Source organism: Neolamprologus multifasciatus, chromosome 9, assembly GCF_963576455.1.
Source record: "Neolamprologus multifasciatus chromosome 9, fNeoMul1.2, whole genome shotgun sequence".
Taxonomy (NCBI): Eukaryota; Metazoa; Chordata; class Actinopteri; order Cichliformes; family Cichlidae; genus Neolamprologus; species Neolamprologus multifasciatus.
Window position 1 is genome coordinate 14,062,286 of NC_140447.1, and position 19,723 is coordinate 14,082,008.

Consider the following 19,723-nt stretch of genomic DNA (forward strand, 5'->3'; position numbering starts at 1 on the left):
AGCTGTGGCTACAATGTAGCTTGCCATGGCCAGTGTGTGAATGGGTGAATGACTGAATGTTGTGTAAAGCGCTTTGGGGTCCTTAGGGACTGAGTAAAGCGCTATACAAATGCAGGCAATTTACCATAGAGCTGAGAGGGACAAGGAAAGAGAAAAACTTCAGAGGGCGTTTGTAGATATAGTGAAGGGGGGCATGCAGGGGAGATGATCCGCTGTGGTGATCCCTAAGCATTTAGGTAGTCAAATGGCGACCCAATCTCTCCAGAGAAGAGCACACTTTGTAGGTATATTTGCTTTACTTTGACAAGTAATCATGCCACTAATTATTATAGGTTGTAAGTTTTTTGTTATCTTTTATTTTGATTTCATTTTAATGTTGCTTTTCATTCAGTTAGTTTCAGCTAGTTCCCAAAGTAGGTTTGATGGTTTCAGTTCAGTTTTTATTGTTTGGAAAATGTTTAGTTTTAATCTTTTGAAGTATTATTGGTTTTAGAAAATATACACTACAGGAAGGATTTAGAAAAAAATCAGTGTAGATATTATAACATAAACAAAACTTTGTGAAAGCAGTTGACATACAGACATACAGAGTCCCAGTAAACCTGGACATCAATGGCTCATTTTATTATTTTCCAAGTTCATTTCAGGTCGTTTTATTTAGTTCAAAAATCTATTATTGTTGAATTTGATCCTGCTTTTATTTTGAAAACCCCCGCCTCAAGTGCCGACGTGCTTTGCGCAAGCTTTACGCGGATGGAGTGAAAATAATTGACAATAAACACATATCGTATGCCCCCGAAAAAGTGAAGGCGTCTTGTGCAGGAGTCGAAGCTTTCACATCATCAATGATTCATTTCAATCCGGAAGGTGTCGTTTGAAGCTTTGTAGTCGCTGACAGCTGTTTCGACCCGGGGGGGAAAATGGAGCATATCCGAACGCCAAAGGTAGCTAACGTTTCTTGCTAATTGCAAATGGATGGGATACAGTCGGCAGCTGGGCCTTGTCTGTTTGCGATTTTGTTGGAAGGCTCGAGTCAGGCTCCGTTTTCTGGCCATCAGTGTTCAGAGTGAATTTGTGTGAATCGACGTTATAGCGTAACGGCTAGCAGGTGTCGCCAACGACTCCAAATGTCAGCAGACGTGACGAGCATCAATGAGCTGTTTGTTTTTCCCGTTCATCAGGAAGATCGGCTTCCTCTATCTAATTTTACTACTTGCACGCTCTGCTATTTATTGCGACAGATATCCACTGTTAGTACAGCCACTGAATTCAGTATGATTGAAGAAGCAAGGAAAAGCCGGGCCATATCCAGCACAGACTCGCAGGGCTGACTTGGACTATACCTCAAATTGGGCGATCGCAGTTTTATCATAAGCGTAAAACGCCAAAACAGTGAGCTCACTGCCTGGGCTAAATCACTCCCAATAGACCAGATTTAAAGGAAAGCAATCAGCTGAAAAAGGCAAGACTCGAGGAGTGCTGCAGTACGAGTTTAGCCCTGCCAGGCCTGTACTGCCAGGACACACAGCAGTATCTGCAAGAGCTGATCCTTTTAACCCTTAAATCATCGATCCTTTCAAATCTAATCTACAAAACAACCAACAACAGCCAACAGTCCTAGTACATACTTCATAATCTTCATAATTCCTCTTAGTCTGCCATATGGTGGCTCGGTGTGCTTAATTTTATCTAACGTCTCTGTTTTTGATCATATTAGGAAGCAGTATGACACGATTCTTGAGGTTCAATGACAGTTGTGCTATTTGTCAGTGGGAAAAAACAAAGAAATGCTGAGATCTGGCATGTAGACAGACGGGGAACACCCATGCAGAATGGGTGTTCCCCATTTGTCTCCACACCTTTCAGTGGTTTGTCTGGTTTAAAAGTCAGAGATTATTATTTACTGTTATAGTGTTTAAAACGAACAAAGAAAACAAGCTGCTTGTTGTAGCAATCAGGGTAGTTTAAGTTGCATAGGCATGTAACAGGATGAAACACAAATCCTAACATTAACTTCCCTATAAGATGGTATGAGGTCTCTGCCCTCCCTCGGTCTTCCCTTTCTCTCTAACCTGCTCTCGGGCACACACACAAAAACAACTGATTTCCTGTATGTTTCAAGAAGCTGACATATGACAGAGCCGCAACCCGCAGGTTGCCGAGCGACCGAGAGAGGCTTGATCGTTTCATCATATCTCAGCAAACGGAAACAAAGTGGAGGATGTCTGAGTCAACCGGAAACGGCTAATGTGATGAATCATGGATTCGGACAGCTAGTGCTAACAGCACTGCACAGTCCAAAAATCAGTGACTTTCCAAATGCACTTTGGCTATAGAATGAAGGTGACAGGAGCTTTTATTTTGATATGTTTTGCCTCTGCGATGCAGGAGGCAATAAAATAGATGCAACAGTGCAGAGCAAAGTCCAATGGTGATATTATTTGTGTTTGTTTTATATTGTTGTGACATCAGTCTCATAAAGATCTTTAGTAACACTTTAAAAAGATTGTGCTGTATAAAACTGGTTTTATTCATTTATTTATTTTTTCTAGGATGTAAACCAGAAGCACATTAAAGGTTTTTTTAAAACCTGTTATAGCTATTAGACCTAAGCCTTCTTCCTGTGTGAAAACTCGTGACTTGAGTAAATATATTACTCATTATATCTGCTATTCTGTTTGGGCGTTTGCGGTATTAGTGCAAACAGTTGCTACACTTTCACTGTTGCAGCTACTGAATATAAATTTTTGAGAAGGAAGTAAAAACAAAATGAACTGTGTTTGACTTTAAGCTAGATAAGATTGTTTAATTAAGAGGCAGGTGGTTTATTTATTAAGGCAGTGGCAGCAAATGTCACTTGTGACTGCACTTATTAAAATTAAACTGGCAGCTGATAGTGAGGACCAGGTGGCCAGGATTAATTGGTGTGCTAGCCAGAACTGGTGCCAGTAATTTTTCTGTCAGGTGTCAACCCTGCTTGCAAGATGCCATCGTTGTAGACTCAGTGTATCCAGCAAGAGACGCAAAGGGTGCTCCTGATTATTTAGATATTACCACTATGTGCATCTGTTTTTGTAGGTGGAGCAGGTGCGGCTGTTGGATCGCTTCAGCAACAAATCCGTTCACGGCACTCTGTACCTCACAGCCACGCATCTCATCTTTGTGGAGAGCAACTCTAACAACTCGGCCTCTGCTGGACAGGAGGTCTGGGTGAGTAGTTTTGTGCCAACTATGCTGCCCATTAATGCAGGTTTCAGAGTGCTTGCATATGGATGTCACCTCTGTGAATGCACTGTTGTGCAGAGGCATAACTGGAGGATAGCAAGTGCTCACAGAACTTTTACCTCCTGTTGCCAGTTTTCTATAAATTGATGGTGCAGTTTCACGCAAACCAAGTGTGCTCTTTAGACAATTTGGGCCTGTTTTTAGTCTACTAATGAATATTTATTACTCTGCAAATGTTTTTAATACACTCCTGTTACGGCTCCTAGCCTTCGTGCAGGTTTGTTCTGTGTGTGTGGTTTAAAACCCCCCTTTTCTAGGTTTTGTGTCTAGGGGTATGATTCTTGCTGGGGTTCAGATCCTGAACGAGGCCCCTATGTGTGTGACATAATAATAAATTAGGTGAGTCTAAGTCAGTATCAGTGGTGTAAAGTGGTGCATGGATGAGCTGGCAAGTGTATGAGACCTGGTGTGCAAGGAAAAAGCAAGTTAAGATAACCCAACGAAAGAACCAAACGAGGATGCAGATGCATGAAGACAGCACAGGCACCATCACAGGACTGGAGTAAAGCGCCAACAGGAGTGGAGACCGGCAAGACCTAGAGAGGTAGGGTCTTAAATAGCATCTCCTGAATCTCCACCCAGGTAACTCATGGAACCCAAAAACCACACATTTGCAGAGCAAACCCGCATGAAGGCCTGGGGCCATAACAACTCCATCACTGAAGGAACCGGTGCAGTGCAATATTGCCATTGGCTGGTGGCAAAGTGATTCCTGTAGATGCCAAGACCTGGGTGGCATATGTTTTGAGCTCTCAAATCAAAACCAGAGGAATATATGCAAATGAAGGGCAAAACATACAGAAACTGGAAGTTCTGCCACATAAAGAACCATTAATGTGACCACTACAGGGAAGCCTGCAACCAGACAGTTTGTTTGCATGCGATTTGGGAAGGAGAGAAAGATTATGAAAGTTAATGTGTGGTAAGAGGAAGAGATAGAATTTCAAAATGTGCACACGTAGTATTTGTCTGTGTGTGTTTTTCTTCCTGCTCCTGAAAGAGGATCGCTGTCAGTGCACTGTAAGAACTAGGTTAGTAACATCTAGCAGCAGCATTCTGGTTTGCTGATGGACTTATTTGTGCTGCAGTAGCGGCAAAGTGGTGGTGTTGGGTTATGCGAGAATTATGGGCGCGTGTTGCAATGAGCCTAGAGCAGGCACTGAAGATAAGAGGCTATTTAATATTGAGAAATTAGCTGCAACCGTTTAGAGCTCAGGATTTCAACACATGACTTGCAAGATTTTATTTCCCATATTGAGTTGTGATTTGTCAGAATGACTTCATAGCATCAACTAGCCCTGTGTAGTTGGTTTTACATTGTACATTTGGCATATACATACTTGCTGGAATGGTATTACTTCTGAGTGTGCACAATAGTGTTGCACTGTATGAATCCTGTTTTTTTTTTTTTTTGTTTAGTTTTTTTAAGCACTAAGCATTTAGTGACTGGCCTACATGCCTTGTGCAGCAGAATCTGGGCCGTGACCTCTTTCCCACCATCCTTCCTGTTTTATGTGCATTACTTCCCTATGTGTGTCTGGCTCAGCGCTGTGTGTGCTGTAGAGTAATTTCAAAGTAACCGTGTGTGGTGTTTGTGTGTATCATAAAATATTAAACAGCATGTGAGTTACTGCCTTTCTCAACAGCTGGTGAGATCAGCAATTAGCCTGTGTGTGTATGTGCACGTGCGTGCGTGTCCCACTAGTCATTACCAATGCTGATCCATGTGCATCTTTATGATTTCTCTTGGTTGTGATACTCACAATGCACTCATGAATATGGTGATGTGTGGCATCTGACTCTCATGCCCTCTATACTTCTGGGTGATATTAAAATAATTCATGATTGAGCTGAGCTTTTTATAGCGCTCTTCTGTTTAAATGCATGCTCTTGAACCCGATCCCCCCCCCCCCCCCCCCCCAAACTAGATCCCTTTAATAATCCAAATCTTATCTGTTCTTCATTATTTTCATATTGCAGATAACACTCTCACTGTCCACTCGTGTTCAGGTGTTCATTAATGCAAATGTCTAGTCAGCTAATCACAAGGCAGCAGCTCAGTGCATTTTGGCATGTGGGATTGTCAAGGTGGGCTGCTGAAGTTCAGAATGAACATCAGAATGAGGAAGAAAAGTGATTTAACTGACAATGAATGTGGTTGATGTTGCCAGATGGACCGGTCTGAGTATTTCAGAAACTGCTGATCTACTGGGATTTCTCCTCAAAGCCATCTCTAGGGTTTACAGAAAATGGTCAGAAAAAGAGAAAATATCCAGTGAGGAGCAGTTTTCTGGGAGAAAATGCTTTGTTGATGCCAGAGATCCCAGAGGAATGGCCAGGCTGCTTTGAGCTGATAGGAAGGCAACAGTATCTCAAATAACCGCTTGTTACAACCAAGCCGTGCAGGAGGGCATCTCTGAATGCACAACATGCGACTTTAAAGCCACAGCAGCAGAAGACCACACTCCTGTCATCTAAGAACAAATAACTGAAGCTACAATTCACACAAGGCCACCAAAATTGTACAACAGAAGACTGAAAAATGTTGGCAGATCTGATGAGTCTGCAGCATTCAGAGGGTCGAGTCAGAATTTGATGGAAATGACATGAAAACATGAATCCATCCTGCCTTTTATCAGTACTTCAGGCTGGTGGTGTAATATTGTAAGGGATATTTCTTGGCACTTTGGTCCCTTTAATACCAACTGATCTTCATTTAAACTTTGCAAGTCTTTAGTAGTTTATTGAGCCTCTTTAAATATGAAACCATTCTCTAAACTGAGGTTTCTAAAGAGTAAGGCTTTAATTTTGACACACGTGTTTTTTAAAGTGTGCATATACAATGAGTATCCCAGAGTTGAAGAAAAACATTTGTATAACACACACAGAATATATTAGTATATGTGTATGTTTTCTAAAATATATAAACAGCACCAGGCTTTATTAACAATACGCTAATGTCATTGTTGGATAGTGTACTTTGTTTAAATTAGTGTATATCGACCCAGCCACTGTAAATCACCAGCCTCTCTTCTTTTTGCCTCCTCTTTCCTTGTCTGCAGATTTTGCACCATCATATAGCCTCTGTGGAGAAGCTGTCCCTGACCACCTCCGGCTGTCCACTGGTAATTCAGTGTCGCAACTTCAGGGTGGTTCATTTTGTTATACAGAGAGAAAGAGACTGCCACGACGTCTACAGCTCACTGCTTCGTCTTCTACGGCCAGGTCGGCTTCACTTTCTATTCGCTTTGGGCTTTTCTCCTATCCACTTAATGCCTAAACAGAGATACATTGACATATTAAATAGTGCTTTCTCATCTGTCTGTGTTTAATGGGTTTCTCTCTGGTTTTCTTCTCTGCGCAGTATGCTATGAAGAGCTTTATGCTTTCTCCTACAACCCCAAACAAAATGACCAGCAGCGAGAGGAAGGATGGCAGCTCATCGACTTAGGGGCGGAGTTTGAGAGGATGGGCGTCCCCTGTGACCAATGGCAGCTCACTGATGTGAACAGGGACTACAAGGTAGGTAGTAAAATCCAATGAAGTCCTCTGCCCACTATAAACTGTATTTATTTACAGATTCTAAACATTGGTACCATCACTGTGATAGTAGTAGTATTTGTGATAGTATTTATATATTATTTACTATAAGTTGACTTATAGTATTTCTGTGTATTGGTCATTACATGTCTGCATTATGGCTTTAAAAGTGCCAGAAGAACATACTCAGAAAGGGATGTAACTCCAAACTCAAACCACACAGCTGCAAGAGTTAATGTGGAGGCTGAATGTATTTCATCTGAACTGTTATAATAGCAAATACCCAAATGTTTCCTTTAGGAATAATCCAGTTACCGTAAGATCAGGAGCCAAGCAGCCAAGGGCTCACAGGCACAGATATAATATCAAAAATACATAATCGTGAAAATAAGTTATTTTAAGAAATAAGTGGGCCCCTAAAAGAGGTAAACTGAACAGATCTCTACTCAGAAATAATTTAAAAAATAATATCATAATTCAACAAACTCACTGGCCCAAATCAGAGACAGCTCGACCTCTGTAGCGACTGAGTAAACACAAAAGAGGAAACCACTGGGACAATAACTGAATTTATTTAAATGGATAAAAAACATTCCCGCCATGTGGTCACAGCATATGGCAAAGTCCATTAGGCTGGCCTCTGCACTTAAACCAGCTCCACCCTCAGCTTCGTCAGTTGCTCAAACAGGGATAGGCTGGAGTAGCAGATGAAAACAGGAAAAAAAGAATTACTGCAGCTTATACAAGTCACTGACAAAATCATGTAAACCTAAAATGTGCAACATTGTTTAGTCTTTAGCTTTGTGTCATAATGTATTAAAACAAATTAATCCGAAAATTAAACTAATTGATTGTCAAATAACTTAATTGCAAACGAAGTTAATGTGAAAATGAGGTGGGCGTATGAAAGCTTACTCTGTATCTGATTTAAACATATATTACATAATATTACCAGAGTATTTTAGTTGTGTGGTTGTTGACAGCACCGCCACAGTGGTACAGTCTGGATTAGGGCTGTTCGATAGAACATATATATCGGATGACGATATAAAAACGTCTATCGTTTCATTTTACGCTATCGTTTGTTTCGTGGTGTCGCAAAATAAGCTGTTTACGGCAATATTTTTTTTTTTTACCGTTTTGATGGTCACTGTAGTGGCTATATTAATTTCTTAAAGTTCTCTCTTTCTCTTATATTTCATATAACCACACTACAGACGGACAAGCGCCTGTTTTTATGCGTTGTTGTTAGCAACAACGACGGTAACAGCATCGCGTGTCCGCTTGTTTATGTTCGACATAAACCTTTCACAATAAAGCTCAAGATCCTGCTGAGACTTTTCAAAATAAACTGAATCACGTGAAAGATGCAGAGTATTTACGGATGAGAATTAAAAAAGAGCCGCCAGGTGCTAAAAAATAAACATTAGACTCAAACATTAGAACAGGCTTTTCCCCGCAGCTCGCTGTGTAATAAATACCCAGAAAGAAAACGACGGCCGTTACAATTTATGTCTAAAAATGTATAGTTTCATGCATCGGTTAAAACACTCGACTCCAGCTACATGACGCGCAGCTGGAAACACTTCCCGCAAGTCGAGCTGCCCGAGATTCACAGAATTTACAGAAAATGTTACATTTTTGTGATTTATATCGTTATCGGACGATAGAATTCTTATATCTTTTTTGGTCATATCGCACAGCCCTAGTCTGGATTCAGCTGGCATTCAAGTGATATCACACAGGCTGTCATTATTTGGGTTTAATGACAGCCTGTTAACATTATATCCAGGGGTGCACATAAGGGGTCCGCAGGTGCGCATTAGCTGTCAAAATAAAAGACACGCACCAGATAAGAAGTTGCAACGCGCTTTTACGTACATAAGATTTTCTGGAGGAGGACAGACATAAGTTTAGAACTCTAAAAGCTGTCGAAGAAGCAAGCTCCTTTAAGCAATTACTTTGGTGTTCCTCCACCTCCAAAGAAATGTCAGAAGGAGTCCGAACCGCAAAAGAAGCGCGTATTCTCGGAAAAGTGGTTGCAGGAGGTGAGCTGGCTTCAAACAAATGATGAATGCACAGAGATGTGGTGCAGAATATGCCGTGAAAATCCCACTCTAGCGGACAAAAACAGTGCTTTTTATATGTACGAACGCTCGTTGCAACTTCTTATCTGGTGCGCGTCCTTTATTTTGACAGCGAATGCGCACCTGCGGACCACTTATGTGCACCCGTGATTATATCACAGAAACCAGTTCGACGTTACCACATCTTAAACACATTGTGCGCTGTGGTCCAGAAGAGGGTGCTGGAGCTTCACTGTTAGTTAGCTCCAGCCTTAATGTGATGGACTACAGAGTCTTTGAGTCAAAAGTAAGAATTTGTCTGTAAAGAAGAAGAGCAGACCCCGGCTCACAGGCAGACTGTATATCATGTGCCTTTATAGATTGTAACATAGTAGCACGAGGCATTCACAAGGTACTGCTGTCTGAACATGGATATTAGTACATTTTTAATTTTTATTTTAGTTAATGGATTTTGTTTGTGACTCTTTTCAGGTGTGTGAGACATATCCACGGGACCTCTATGTTCCTGTCACCGCCAGTAAGCCTATCATTGTGGGGAGCTCCAAGTTCAGAAGCAAAGGACGCTTTCCTGTCCTCACTTATTTCTACCAAGAGAAGAAGGTACTTTAAAACTGTGATCATTTACATACGCCAATATTTGTCTTTGGTCCAGTTTCGTTATTTAGCTCTCCTTGGTTAGCAAGTTGTTGAGTAGTTATTGAGCAAGATCAGAAGTCCAAATCTTAATATTCCTAAGGCAGTACAAGCAAAATGGAAATGGGATTGCTTAAATTGAAAATAGGGTCAACTCTCTCGGTTATATCAAAGTGCAAATATCATGGGAATGAACCAGTGGGATTATATATTGACACGTGCAAAGTTGAGTTGCTTGGCCAAAGGTGGATTTACAGCAAAGCTCATAAAATGTCTAATATGGAAAGGATTTGTACTCCGCTTAACAAATTTGCATGACATCTGCTCATTCGATTTTTTTTTTTTTTTGGTGTGTTTGTGTATGGATGGAAATTTTGACCTTTCACTGGCATTAGAAGAAACATCACCACGTTACAGAAATAATTAGTAACCAAGGGTCTGTGAAATTTGATGGAATAGCTGCACTTTTTTTTTTTCTTTCTTTAATTTTCTCGAACAAAACGTCAGCATCGCTGATGAACAAACCTTGCTTCCAAAGCAAGCGAGGGAAAGAACTTCCACACCCGAAATGTGCAGCATATTTTGAATTGTGATTTTCAGGTGAAACAACATTTAGGTGAGATGAGAAGTTAATAACCTAACATTCTGGAGAATCTTCTTGTGTCAACTAGAAACACCTGACTTTTAGGGAAACAATGTAACTACTCAATGGCATTAACATCTAAGTAGTTACATTTATGGTGTTAGGTTAACCAAAAAAGTTTATGAGGCTCATGTAGTTGTTCCATTATAGCCAACCATTAGAAGGAAGTAACACAGGCTCAGGTGTCCTGGTTTTAAGGTTATATTTAGATTTTTTTAACTTCTCGTTTTTACCAATGTACTCTCTTTACCCTGACAGGCAGCAGTGTGTCGTTGTAGTCAGCCCCTCTCTGGGTTCAGTGCACGATGCCTCGAGGATGAGAGCATGCTGCAGGCCATCAGCAAAGCCAATCACAACAGCCGATTTCTTTATGTCATGGATACCAGGCCAAAGGTAAGGTGGTGACGGCCAGGCAGTTTCTCAGAATAGCAAGCGTTGTTCATTAACTTTTTTAAAATTTCTTGTACGTGTAAATGTGTTGTTGTTTTTTTCTTTTTTTTCTGTCCTGCAGCTGAACGCGCTCGCTAACAGAGCAGCAGGTAAAGGCTACGAGAATGAGGACAACTACTCCAACATCCGCTTCCAGTTTGTTGGCATTGAAAACATCCACGTGATGCGGAGCAGCCTGCAGAAGTTGCTAGAAGGTTAAACATCTGCTACAGACAGAGGATTTAAAAAAAGAAAGAAAAGATGTTTAAAAAAAGGCTTTTTTTTAAATGAATGTCAGTCAGTGCACAGTTAATCTCAAATTCCTTTGATCTCTTAGTGACTGGGACTCGGTCACTTTCCATGAGTGACTACCTGGTGGGACTAGAGAGTAGTGGCTGGCTTCGGCATATAAAGGCGATAGTAGATGCTGCTGTCTTTCTCACCAGGGTAAATGTTTTCTGGTTATACTTCCTTAACTATATTCTTTCTGCTAATCAGAGGTGGGAGCTGATAAAAAGTCATTGTTGTTTTAAAAACCATATTTCTGTGCCATCTGTCTGTTCTCTTAATCCCAGGCGGTGACAGTTGAAGGAGCCAGTGTTTTGGTTCACTGCTCAGATGGATGGGACAGAACTGCCCAGGTCTGCGCCCTAGGGGCGCTGCTCATGGACCCTTACTATCGTACTATTAAAGGCTTTATGGTACCAGCCACAGACACGTGATGTTGAACATGCAGATACTCAGATGCTCCATGTTCTCTACTCTTCACTCTTTGTTTTTCTTCTAGGTACTGATAGAGAAAGACTGGATCTCTTTCGGTCACAAGTTTGCAGACAGGTGAGGTTTCAACTGGAAAATGTGAAGCACTGCATTTGCTCCAGTTTACAGTCACAAGTTTATATTATTCTATACTTGGATTGTATGCTCTCAGGTGTGACCAACTGGACGGGGATCCGAAAGAAGTGTCTCCTATTTTCACTCAATTCCTCGAGTGCGTTTGGCAGCTGACTGAGCAGTTCCCACAGGTGAGTGGGAGAGTGCGAGCTACGTGAGATTTATATTTATTTCCTATGTTTTTTTTGCTTTTATTTATCCACAACTCTCCGCTTAGGCGTTTGAGTTCAGCGAGTGGTTCCTGCTGCAGATCCACGAACATGTTCACTCCTGTCAATATGGAAACTTCCTTGGTAACAATCAGAGGCAGAGAGAAGAGTTGCAGTAAGTCAAAAACACAGATTTATGTAACCGTCGACGGTTGAAATACTTTCTAATGTCAACTGTGAAATCTATCAATCTGTCAAGACAATCTCTTTAAAAGATCTGTGCGTCACAAAAGCCACACCTGGATTTGTTGTCACTGAGTTTGCAAATAACAAGAAGTGATAAAAGACATATAATGTGTAATCCTTCTTTTTAGTAGAAGACAAATAGATTAATTACTATACTGTGAGCTTCTGTATGTGTGTGTGTGAACCAACCATTGGCCAAACCATTGGACTATGTCGATATGCTCCATGTGTCTAACTGCTGTTCTGGGTTGCAGACTAAGAGAGCGGACTCACTCCCTGTGGGCATTTCTAATGACCGAAAAACGAAACCACCTGAATCCGTTCTACAGCCCTGCGTACTCCGAAGCACATCCTGTGCTCGAGCCCTCCACCCTGCCTTATCATTTCAAGTCAGTACAGCTTGCTCCCCTTTTGGTTGCTGCTTATATCTATAAGTAAACCCTAAAGGATCTTATCTACATGTGTAACATTGTGATCACCAGGTTCTGGAGGAGTATGTACCATCAGTTTGACCGGTCCATGCACCCTCGTCAGTCTATCCTGAAAACCATTTTGACTCTGAAGGAGAACAGCCGCAAGGCAGAGAGCACGCTGCAAGCACTGGAATCTGTGAGCACATTATTGCACATTGTCATATTCCTAAATTTTAAGCTTGATCTTAATTTTGAGTATTTAAATGACTGCATGAGTATTTTTAATATATAGTATTTAGTATTTACAGTATAGTATTTGTATTTGAGTATTTAGATGCACTTTATGTTTGGAATATGTTGTTTTATATACTTAACTGTTGTATCATTCAGAGGCTGCAGCAGCTTGGTGTAGTCCCGGTTGCAACATCCGACCCCCTCGCACCTCCTCCCACAAGAGATCAGCTCTCCAACTCCCACAGCCTCCCGCCACGTCCCGACTCCCTCATTCTGGGAGCGCCCATCAACCACAAAGAAGTGCAGCGTCACGAGGAAGAGGATGAGCAGGAGGAGGTGGGTGAGGAGGCCACTGAGAGCACAGATACAGAGCGGACAGTAGAGGGCAGCAGTGGCACCGAGAGCAGGAAGCAGAGTTATGGAGAACTGGAAGGGACGTATAACAGTGATCTGGTCAAAGAAGAGCCAGCTGTTGTCAGCCTGGAGTTTGGTGTAGCACGTATGACCTGCTAAAACCAAAAAAACAGGGATTGTGGGAGACTGAGGGACATGAGCAACTAAGTAAGAGAGCATACTGAAACTGTGTGTGTGTGTGTGTGTGTGTGTCTGTGTGGGTGTGTGAGAGAGAGAGTGGGAAGCTGTTGCTCTGTGTGGATTATGTGCTGATTTACGCAATGGTCCTGAATGGGCTGAATGGATGAAGTTGTGTGTCTGTATAGTCTAAAATCTCTATGGAAAGCCTCATTATTATGTCATATACTGCACTTACAGTGGGGGAAAAAAAGCTTGTTTTTTTTTTTTTTATTAATGAATGTTGAAAAAGCACTATAAAAAATTAATGAATCGGGTAAGAAAAATAAATGAATCAAAAAACAAAGAAAAAAATGTCGTGTCTTGTAATTTGTACAGTCACGTTGTGCATTTTTGAAATACGTGGCCTTGATATTCTTCACACAAAAATGCAGAAAATCCCAGTTTTGGCTCATGAAATGTTTCATTTCATCCAAAGGCTGAAATCCAGCCTAATCTGATCATGTTGGTGAGCTGACATTCCTCTGGTCTGAGTGATTTAAAAAATAAATAAAATCACAGTGTAGAGAAAAAAACATTTGTTTGAAACTGTTTGCTGACAGAATAGACAGTTTGTTGACGTCGTTTCCAAGGAAATGCACATCAGGTTATGTCGTGGGCAACACCAGAAGGTTTCAGAGGGATTTTCCATTATGACCTACCTACAGAGTAAATTTAACACGGACGTATATGTCACCTGTGCATTTCCGCCTTAACTAGACTGCTATAATTTGTTGCTCTTCTTGGTGCTTCTGCACTTCGGTTGGGAAAAGGATGATGAATCATGTGTGGGGCAAATACCAAACTTGAAGTTGAGTATGTTTACATAAATACAGGAAGAACTCCAGGACAATGAAGCCTCTTTCAAAACACTTTGGTCAAAATCAAGTATCTGCTAGAAAAGCCCCACATCTTGCCAACATCATTTCTAACTCAAACCTGACACTTTAGAAATGATTATTTTAGAAATAATAAATAAGCCCGATGAACAGAAACTGTGTTGCTGTCAAAATAATGTACAATATTGAATATTTAACAACCCCAAAGCTGTTCAGCTGATCAACTACCAGCTGTTGTTCCCATCGATCCTTTAATCCTATTTCTCTTCTCGCATCGATCAGGTGATCTTTCTTACTAATGCTTACTGATGCTGATTCCCAAATCCTACTGGTTGTATCTGCCATGTCAGTGACTTATTATTTATGACAGCTGACCTTGATTAAAGGTCACCGGCACATAATAAACATAGCATGCATGCAAGGTTAAGTTCTGTGGGTTTGGATAGCTAAATACTGTTAAATTCAACAATAACCATAAAACTGATTCCCCTAACTTATTTGTGGTCTTTCTGCTTGAGACGTTTTGAAGCTCAACAAAAACCATGACATAGCAGTTCTCATAAGTAAAAAGAACTTCCTGCATCTGGCAAGTTTAGTTTCTGCCATGAATCTAAATAAAATGATGTGGAATTATTTATTTATTCATCAGAAAAAATGTCCTTGGGGCTGGATGTTGTTCGACTTTGATTTGTTTTGGGTTAGATTCACTGGAGTTGTGGCAATTCAGCACAATTTTTTTAGGCTCAGCTTGTTTTGCCATGAGTCATTACGCTTTTTTTTTCTTTTTCTTTCAAGAACATATTCTATATTAGTTCCTGAATAATCATTATTGGAGCTCAGAAAGGATTTGATCTTGGATTAGATTTAGCATACAAGCAAATGCCCAACCCAATCAGTTTGCTGCACAAGAGCAAGATGTAAAACTTGGTTTAAATGAAGTTACACACAGTTCATGTGTGTATTTGTCTGCCCTGCAAGCTCTTTTCATCCTGCTGTGTTACATCCAGCCAGCTTGCTTCTAAATTCTTTATGGAATTCAGACTAGTAGCTTTTGCAGTGAGCTTGTTCCTTCTTAAACGCCACTCAGTCCACAGCCCTCAGATGCCGTGGGACTAAATGTAGCAATAAATTGAGGTCTGTGTTTACTTTCAGAAGCCAATTAGACAAAGTGAGCACTGGCCCTTAGACAAATCAGTGTCTATGAGCGAATAAAGTCATTATTCAGCTGTAACAACTTGGAATAGAGAGAGGCTGGCAGTGCAACGTGATGTGATGTGTAAACCCACTGTGCCACTTTACTCTAAAGCTCCATAATATATGAACTGAAAAAAGAAAGGGCACAATAACTGACGTGTAAAGTGCCTCTATATGAAGATAACTAAAAACAAAGGGGACTTGATCTACTTTAATTCTCTCTTTTCTTCTCTTCTTAATTTTTGTTCACATTTTCTAACTGATTATTCAAAAAGACCTTAAAGGTGACCAGTTATTTCCATGAATGACTTGAATGTGTAAAAGAAGGACCTTGTTTATGGTTTAAACAAGTAAAAAGTGCAACAACAACAACAAAAAAACCCCCCACTGCATTAGAGCATCAGAGCTTTTATATGACTCGGCCCCTTTTTGGAATGTGGATAAACAGTAAATCATGTTAATCCACAATCAGCTCTAAGTTTTCTCTCTCTCGTGTTAGAATGGTCTTCCTGTAGCCTACTTGTGCATATTACCTTACATTAAACATTGAGAAGTCGCTTCCAGAGACAAGCTGCCGAGGGCTCTCCCAGGGCTGTGAATCATTCAGATGAGTAGCTTATTGCACGGCACTCTGGTAGAACACTTTACTGGACAAGGAGGAAATACTGTACTTACAATCAGGGCCAAATAGTCTACATATCGGCAGAGCATATGCTATATACATGAGCACAGTATGCATGTTGTATGTGCATGTTTTGTTTTTTGGTCTGTGTGGAAAATTGGTTTACGCCATTGCCCTGTATATAACATGTGACTAAAATCTCTGATGATTGTATTACTGTTAGGACATGAATCTATTTTTATGTATCAGGCTGACACACAAGTGCAGTGTTTCGAACAAGGCAGTGGCAGCCCAGAATATATCAACGGCATTTGTAAATTGACTACAGCACTTGGCTATTTATGCCCTTGTGTAATTTATTGTAGCCATTCTCTGTCATATGACACAGCTTCTATGGCCTTTTTCAGCTTTCCAATATAGCCACTGTACATTTCTGTATAATTATTTTGATGAATGCATTTGAAATAGGTATGTTTTACAGTGGGCTGTGGTGGCGCCACACAGCTGTTAGCCGGACAGTGTTATTTACATGGGGGTTGGACAGATACTGATGTCTCCCAGAAAGTTTATACATTTCATTTTTAATCATTTTTATTTACATGTTTTTGTCATAATTTGTAGAGTGTAGAAGTACACTCCAGACCAGGGGTGTCAAACATAAGGCCCCGGGGGGCAGAATCTGCCCAGCAAAGACTTCAATCCGGCTTACTAGATGACTTTGGAAAATGTGAAAGGGAACAGAAATTTTGGACTTTTAATTGTATTTTCACAATTTTTAAAGCTTTTCTGACTGATAAAGACCTCCCATATAGCTACACAGAAGTAATTAAGTTATAGATTTCTGTAGTTTTCTTTTGCACTGATAGATTGCTTTCTGGTGAAATAGAGGTTATTTTTTTTAATATAAGATATCTCTGGGATTACATTTGCACACTGGCAGGAAGGGCAGTTTCACTGGTGCAGCCAACAAAAGATCAAAATAAGCTGTATGTAGCCTGCGATGTAAAGAGTTTGACATCCCTGCTCTAGACCGTCGTTTCTGGTAAGTTTTATTTTGGGTCAAACTGAATGAAATAATAAGGGAATGTGGTATTTGAGTGTTCAGATAAAGTCGGATAGTGCTATGTAGTATTTAACCTCCTAAGACCCAAACTCGTTCGTGGCATGCATTTTTAATTTCTCTTTGCTATTTGGGCTGATTGGGACCTGATGAATGTAAAAACAAAGAATTAACAGATTTTTTTATTTTATCAGATTTTTGTTTCTGAGAAAAATGAGGTGCTCATAAGAAGGCATTTGTTTTAAATTTTGATAGAACAGGCAGTATAATGTCCTCATAAGTGGTATTCAGGCCCTTGTAGAGCAAAATTTTTAGTATTTTGGTCTAGACAACCCAAAATGTGATGTGGACACCAGGTCCTAAGATGATAAGAATCAATTAATTTAGCATTTATATGATGCAACTCCATTTCTATGAGTTTGTGCAAAGTTGCTACTTGTTGTATGTGGTGGCCAGAGGTATAACCACGCTTTAGCCTCAGCCTCTGACAGTAGGACAGCATAAATTATAACGGTAATGAAAATCCCCTCCAGATCTGTCATCTCAGCAAGCCACAGCGACTACAGATCCAGAATAAATGAGTCTAAATGAATAAAAGGAACATTTTTACTCCAAACAGTCGAATAACTTGCCTCAAAAAAGTAATTAATGTACAAACATTTTGACCCTGACATATTCCGAAAAATTGATAATTACTGCATGATTGCATTGCAGGGAACATGTATAACTTTTATATACTTTGGGTTGCTTTTTCTGTGTGATAAAGTTTTTGCAGTGTTTTGAGTGTAAAAGTGTCTGAGCTCTCTGGGTTTAGGCAGCTTAATAACATTTAGTCCTGCTCCCTGTTGATTACCAAAGTAACAAAAGAGCACAAGCAGTAATCCTTGGGGGTTTAATTTTCATTAACACACAAACAGGAACATGTGTGTATGCACACACACAGACACACACTGTAGCTTAGTTTAATCCAGAGCTGGAAGACCCCCTGTGCTGACACAATCTGACCGATAGAACCCCTAATAATGATGATAAAGACTATGTGGTGTGTATGTGTGCCTGTGCCAGGCAGCTAACCACTGATGTATGATCAGCCACACCTGTGTCTTGTGTGTGTTACTAGTCTTTGTTAAACCTCTTGCTTGGATCCTGTTGTGCTGTTTTCACAGATGTGGAACTTGAAAGGAAAGTGGGTAGATTGCTGATTGTATTGTTCTCACATTTGAAAAGATTCCTGTAGTTACTGATATGTACTACGTCTGACTGACAGCTAAAACTATTGTGGTTTGTTATGTGAACCTACAGTCATGACCACATCAGAGCTACTTCTTTGTTGGTGTCCTCTATGATCCGCAGATAACAAAACGCTCAGTGAGATTACTGATAAGATACGTGACTTATTATTATTCAAGTGAGGCAAAGTTCAGACACTCTGTGGGGATATTCTGGTTTCTTTTTCTCCTACATGTGAAACTGAAGCAGGAATCCCATAGATGACTTTCTAAAATAATAAATGTGTTAAAGCAGGAGCCTAAAATAGCATAATGTGTTTTAATGTAATGACCTTTTGCATTCTTTTTATATTTATCACATACCAAGATTAAAAGTCTTAATATGTGACCGATTTAAAAAGACTGACGTGGACTGAACGAAGATGATGTCATGACTGTGACACTATCAGGCAGTTCAAGATGGATAATAAGGATACACGCTCTATTTAATTAGGTTATTTACACCCTGATGTGAAGACACTGAAACTCTTTACAAAATTTAAAGCACTATTTAGCTTTGTTGACAGAAATGCATTTCCTTGAAATGATTTACATCTCTTTCACAACTTCTGCCTGGTAATGGGTGTACACACAATGTAAATTTCACATAACAACACACAGTCTGTTTTTCTTTTCTTAGCAAGACAAATTAGGCATTTAAAAAAAAAGTATTTGCATCCTGAGGCTCTTTCCTCACAGAGGAATGGAAAAAAAAGACATTCAGCTGCTACTTGTGGGCACTGTGCAGTGGAAGCACACTGACGTAAAAGAGGAACCATATTAACAGACAAAACAGTGAGAGACATGAGAGCGAGAAAATGTCCTCCAACTGTCCCACTTAATGCTCAGCTTCGCTCAGGGGGCTGAAATGGGAACCCTTTTTAGAGAGGGTGGGGGCACGGAGTAGGAGGGATAATAGGGTGTGGGCTTCTTGTATTGCATGTGTGAATCTGCCTTAGCCGGTACAAGTGGACTGAAAAGAATAATTAGGTTGCAAGGAGAGCACATGTTGCATTATCCAAGCACCAAACTAACCAAACCAGTTCAATATCCACAAAAGGCTCTGGACAAAAGTTCTTTTACACTTGCATACAAGCCCCATGCTTTTACAAATGGCCTCATATATATGTGAGTGTGTGGGTGTGTATTGCTTTCCTATGTCCTCCATTTAAATGCAGTTATACAAACTGCTCGATAAGTCCGATATGGTCTAATGGTCTCCATTGTGGAATATAGTAACATTGTCGTAACGTGTGCATTTGCTTCAATAATTTACTGATGTTTAAAGCACTGTAATAATGTACACTGCCACTCTAAGAGCTAAGCAAAATCCTTTGTCTCATTATGCGATAACTGAGCTCCCTCATCAGTCTCCACTCATCAATCCACCTGCCATCTGCTGCTTAGACTCAGCTTCAAGTCCATGCAGCAGCCAGCTGACCTGCTAGCACTGCTGTAGGGCATTCTGCTTGAACATCTGATGTACCTGAACACATGCATAGCGGGTGACTGACTGGCAAGTAGACAGGCTGGCTGACTGACTCTTGGGGACATATTATCTTTCTTATTGGTGGTGGTGGTGGTGGGTGGGGGGGGGGAGCATAGGGATGATATGCT

At 40.5% G+C, this 19,723-nt stretch overlaps 1 protein-coding gene across 1 annotated transcript; it reads left to right on the forward strand.

Moving 5' to 3' along the window:
- The first annotated feature begins 725 nt into the window (after window positions 1-725).
- mtmr6 (myotubularin related protein 6) lies at window positions 726-19,636 on the forward strand. The gene is made up of 15 exons (XM_085172321.1): window positions 726-944; window positions 3,079-3,210; window positions 6,348-6,510; window positions 6,650-6,807; window positions 9,384-9,512; window positions 10,447-10,581; window positions 10,700-10,832; window positions 10,955-11,064; window positions 11,193-11,318; window positions 11,405-11,454; window positions 11,549-11,642; window positions 11,729-11,835; window positions 12,161-12,295; window positions 12,389-12,515; window positions 12,710-19,636. The coding sequence occupies exons 1-15, from the start codon at window positions 921-923 to the stop codon at window positions 13,064-13,066; spliced, it is 1,980 nt and encodes a 659-aa protein (XP_085028447.1). The 5' UTR covers window positions 726-920; the 3' UTR covers window positions 13,067-19,636.
- Window positions 19,637-19,723: the final 87 nt, after the last annotated feature.

Coding starts and splice junctions, on each gene's coding strand:
- mtmr6 (XM_085172321.1), top strand. CDS start 921: ATGGAGCATATCCGAACGCCAAAG. Junction 11,065..11,192: donor CTGCTGTCTTTCTCACCAGG/GTAAATGTTTTC, acceptor TCTTAATCCCAG/GCGGTGACAGTTGAAGGAGC. Junction 11,319..11,404: donor GTACTATTAAAGGCTTTATG/GTACCAGCCACA, acceptor TTTTTCTTCTAG/GTACTGATAGAGAAAGACTG.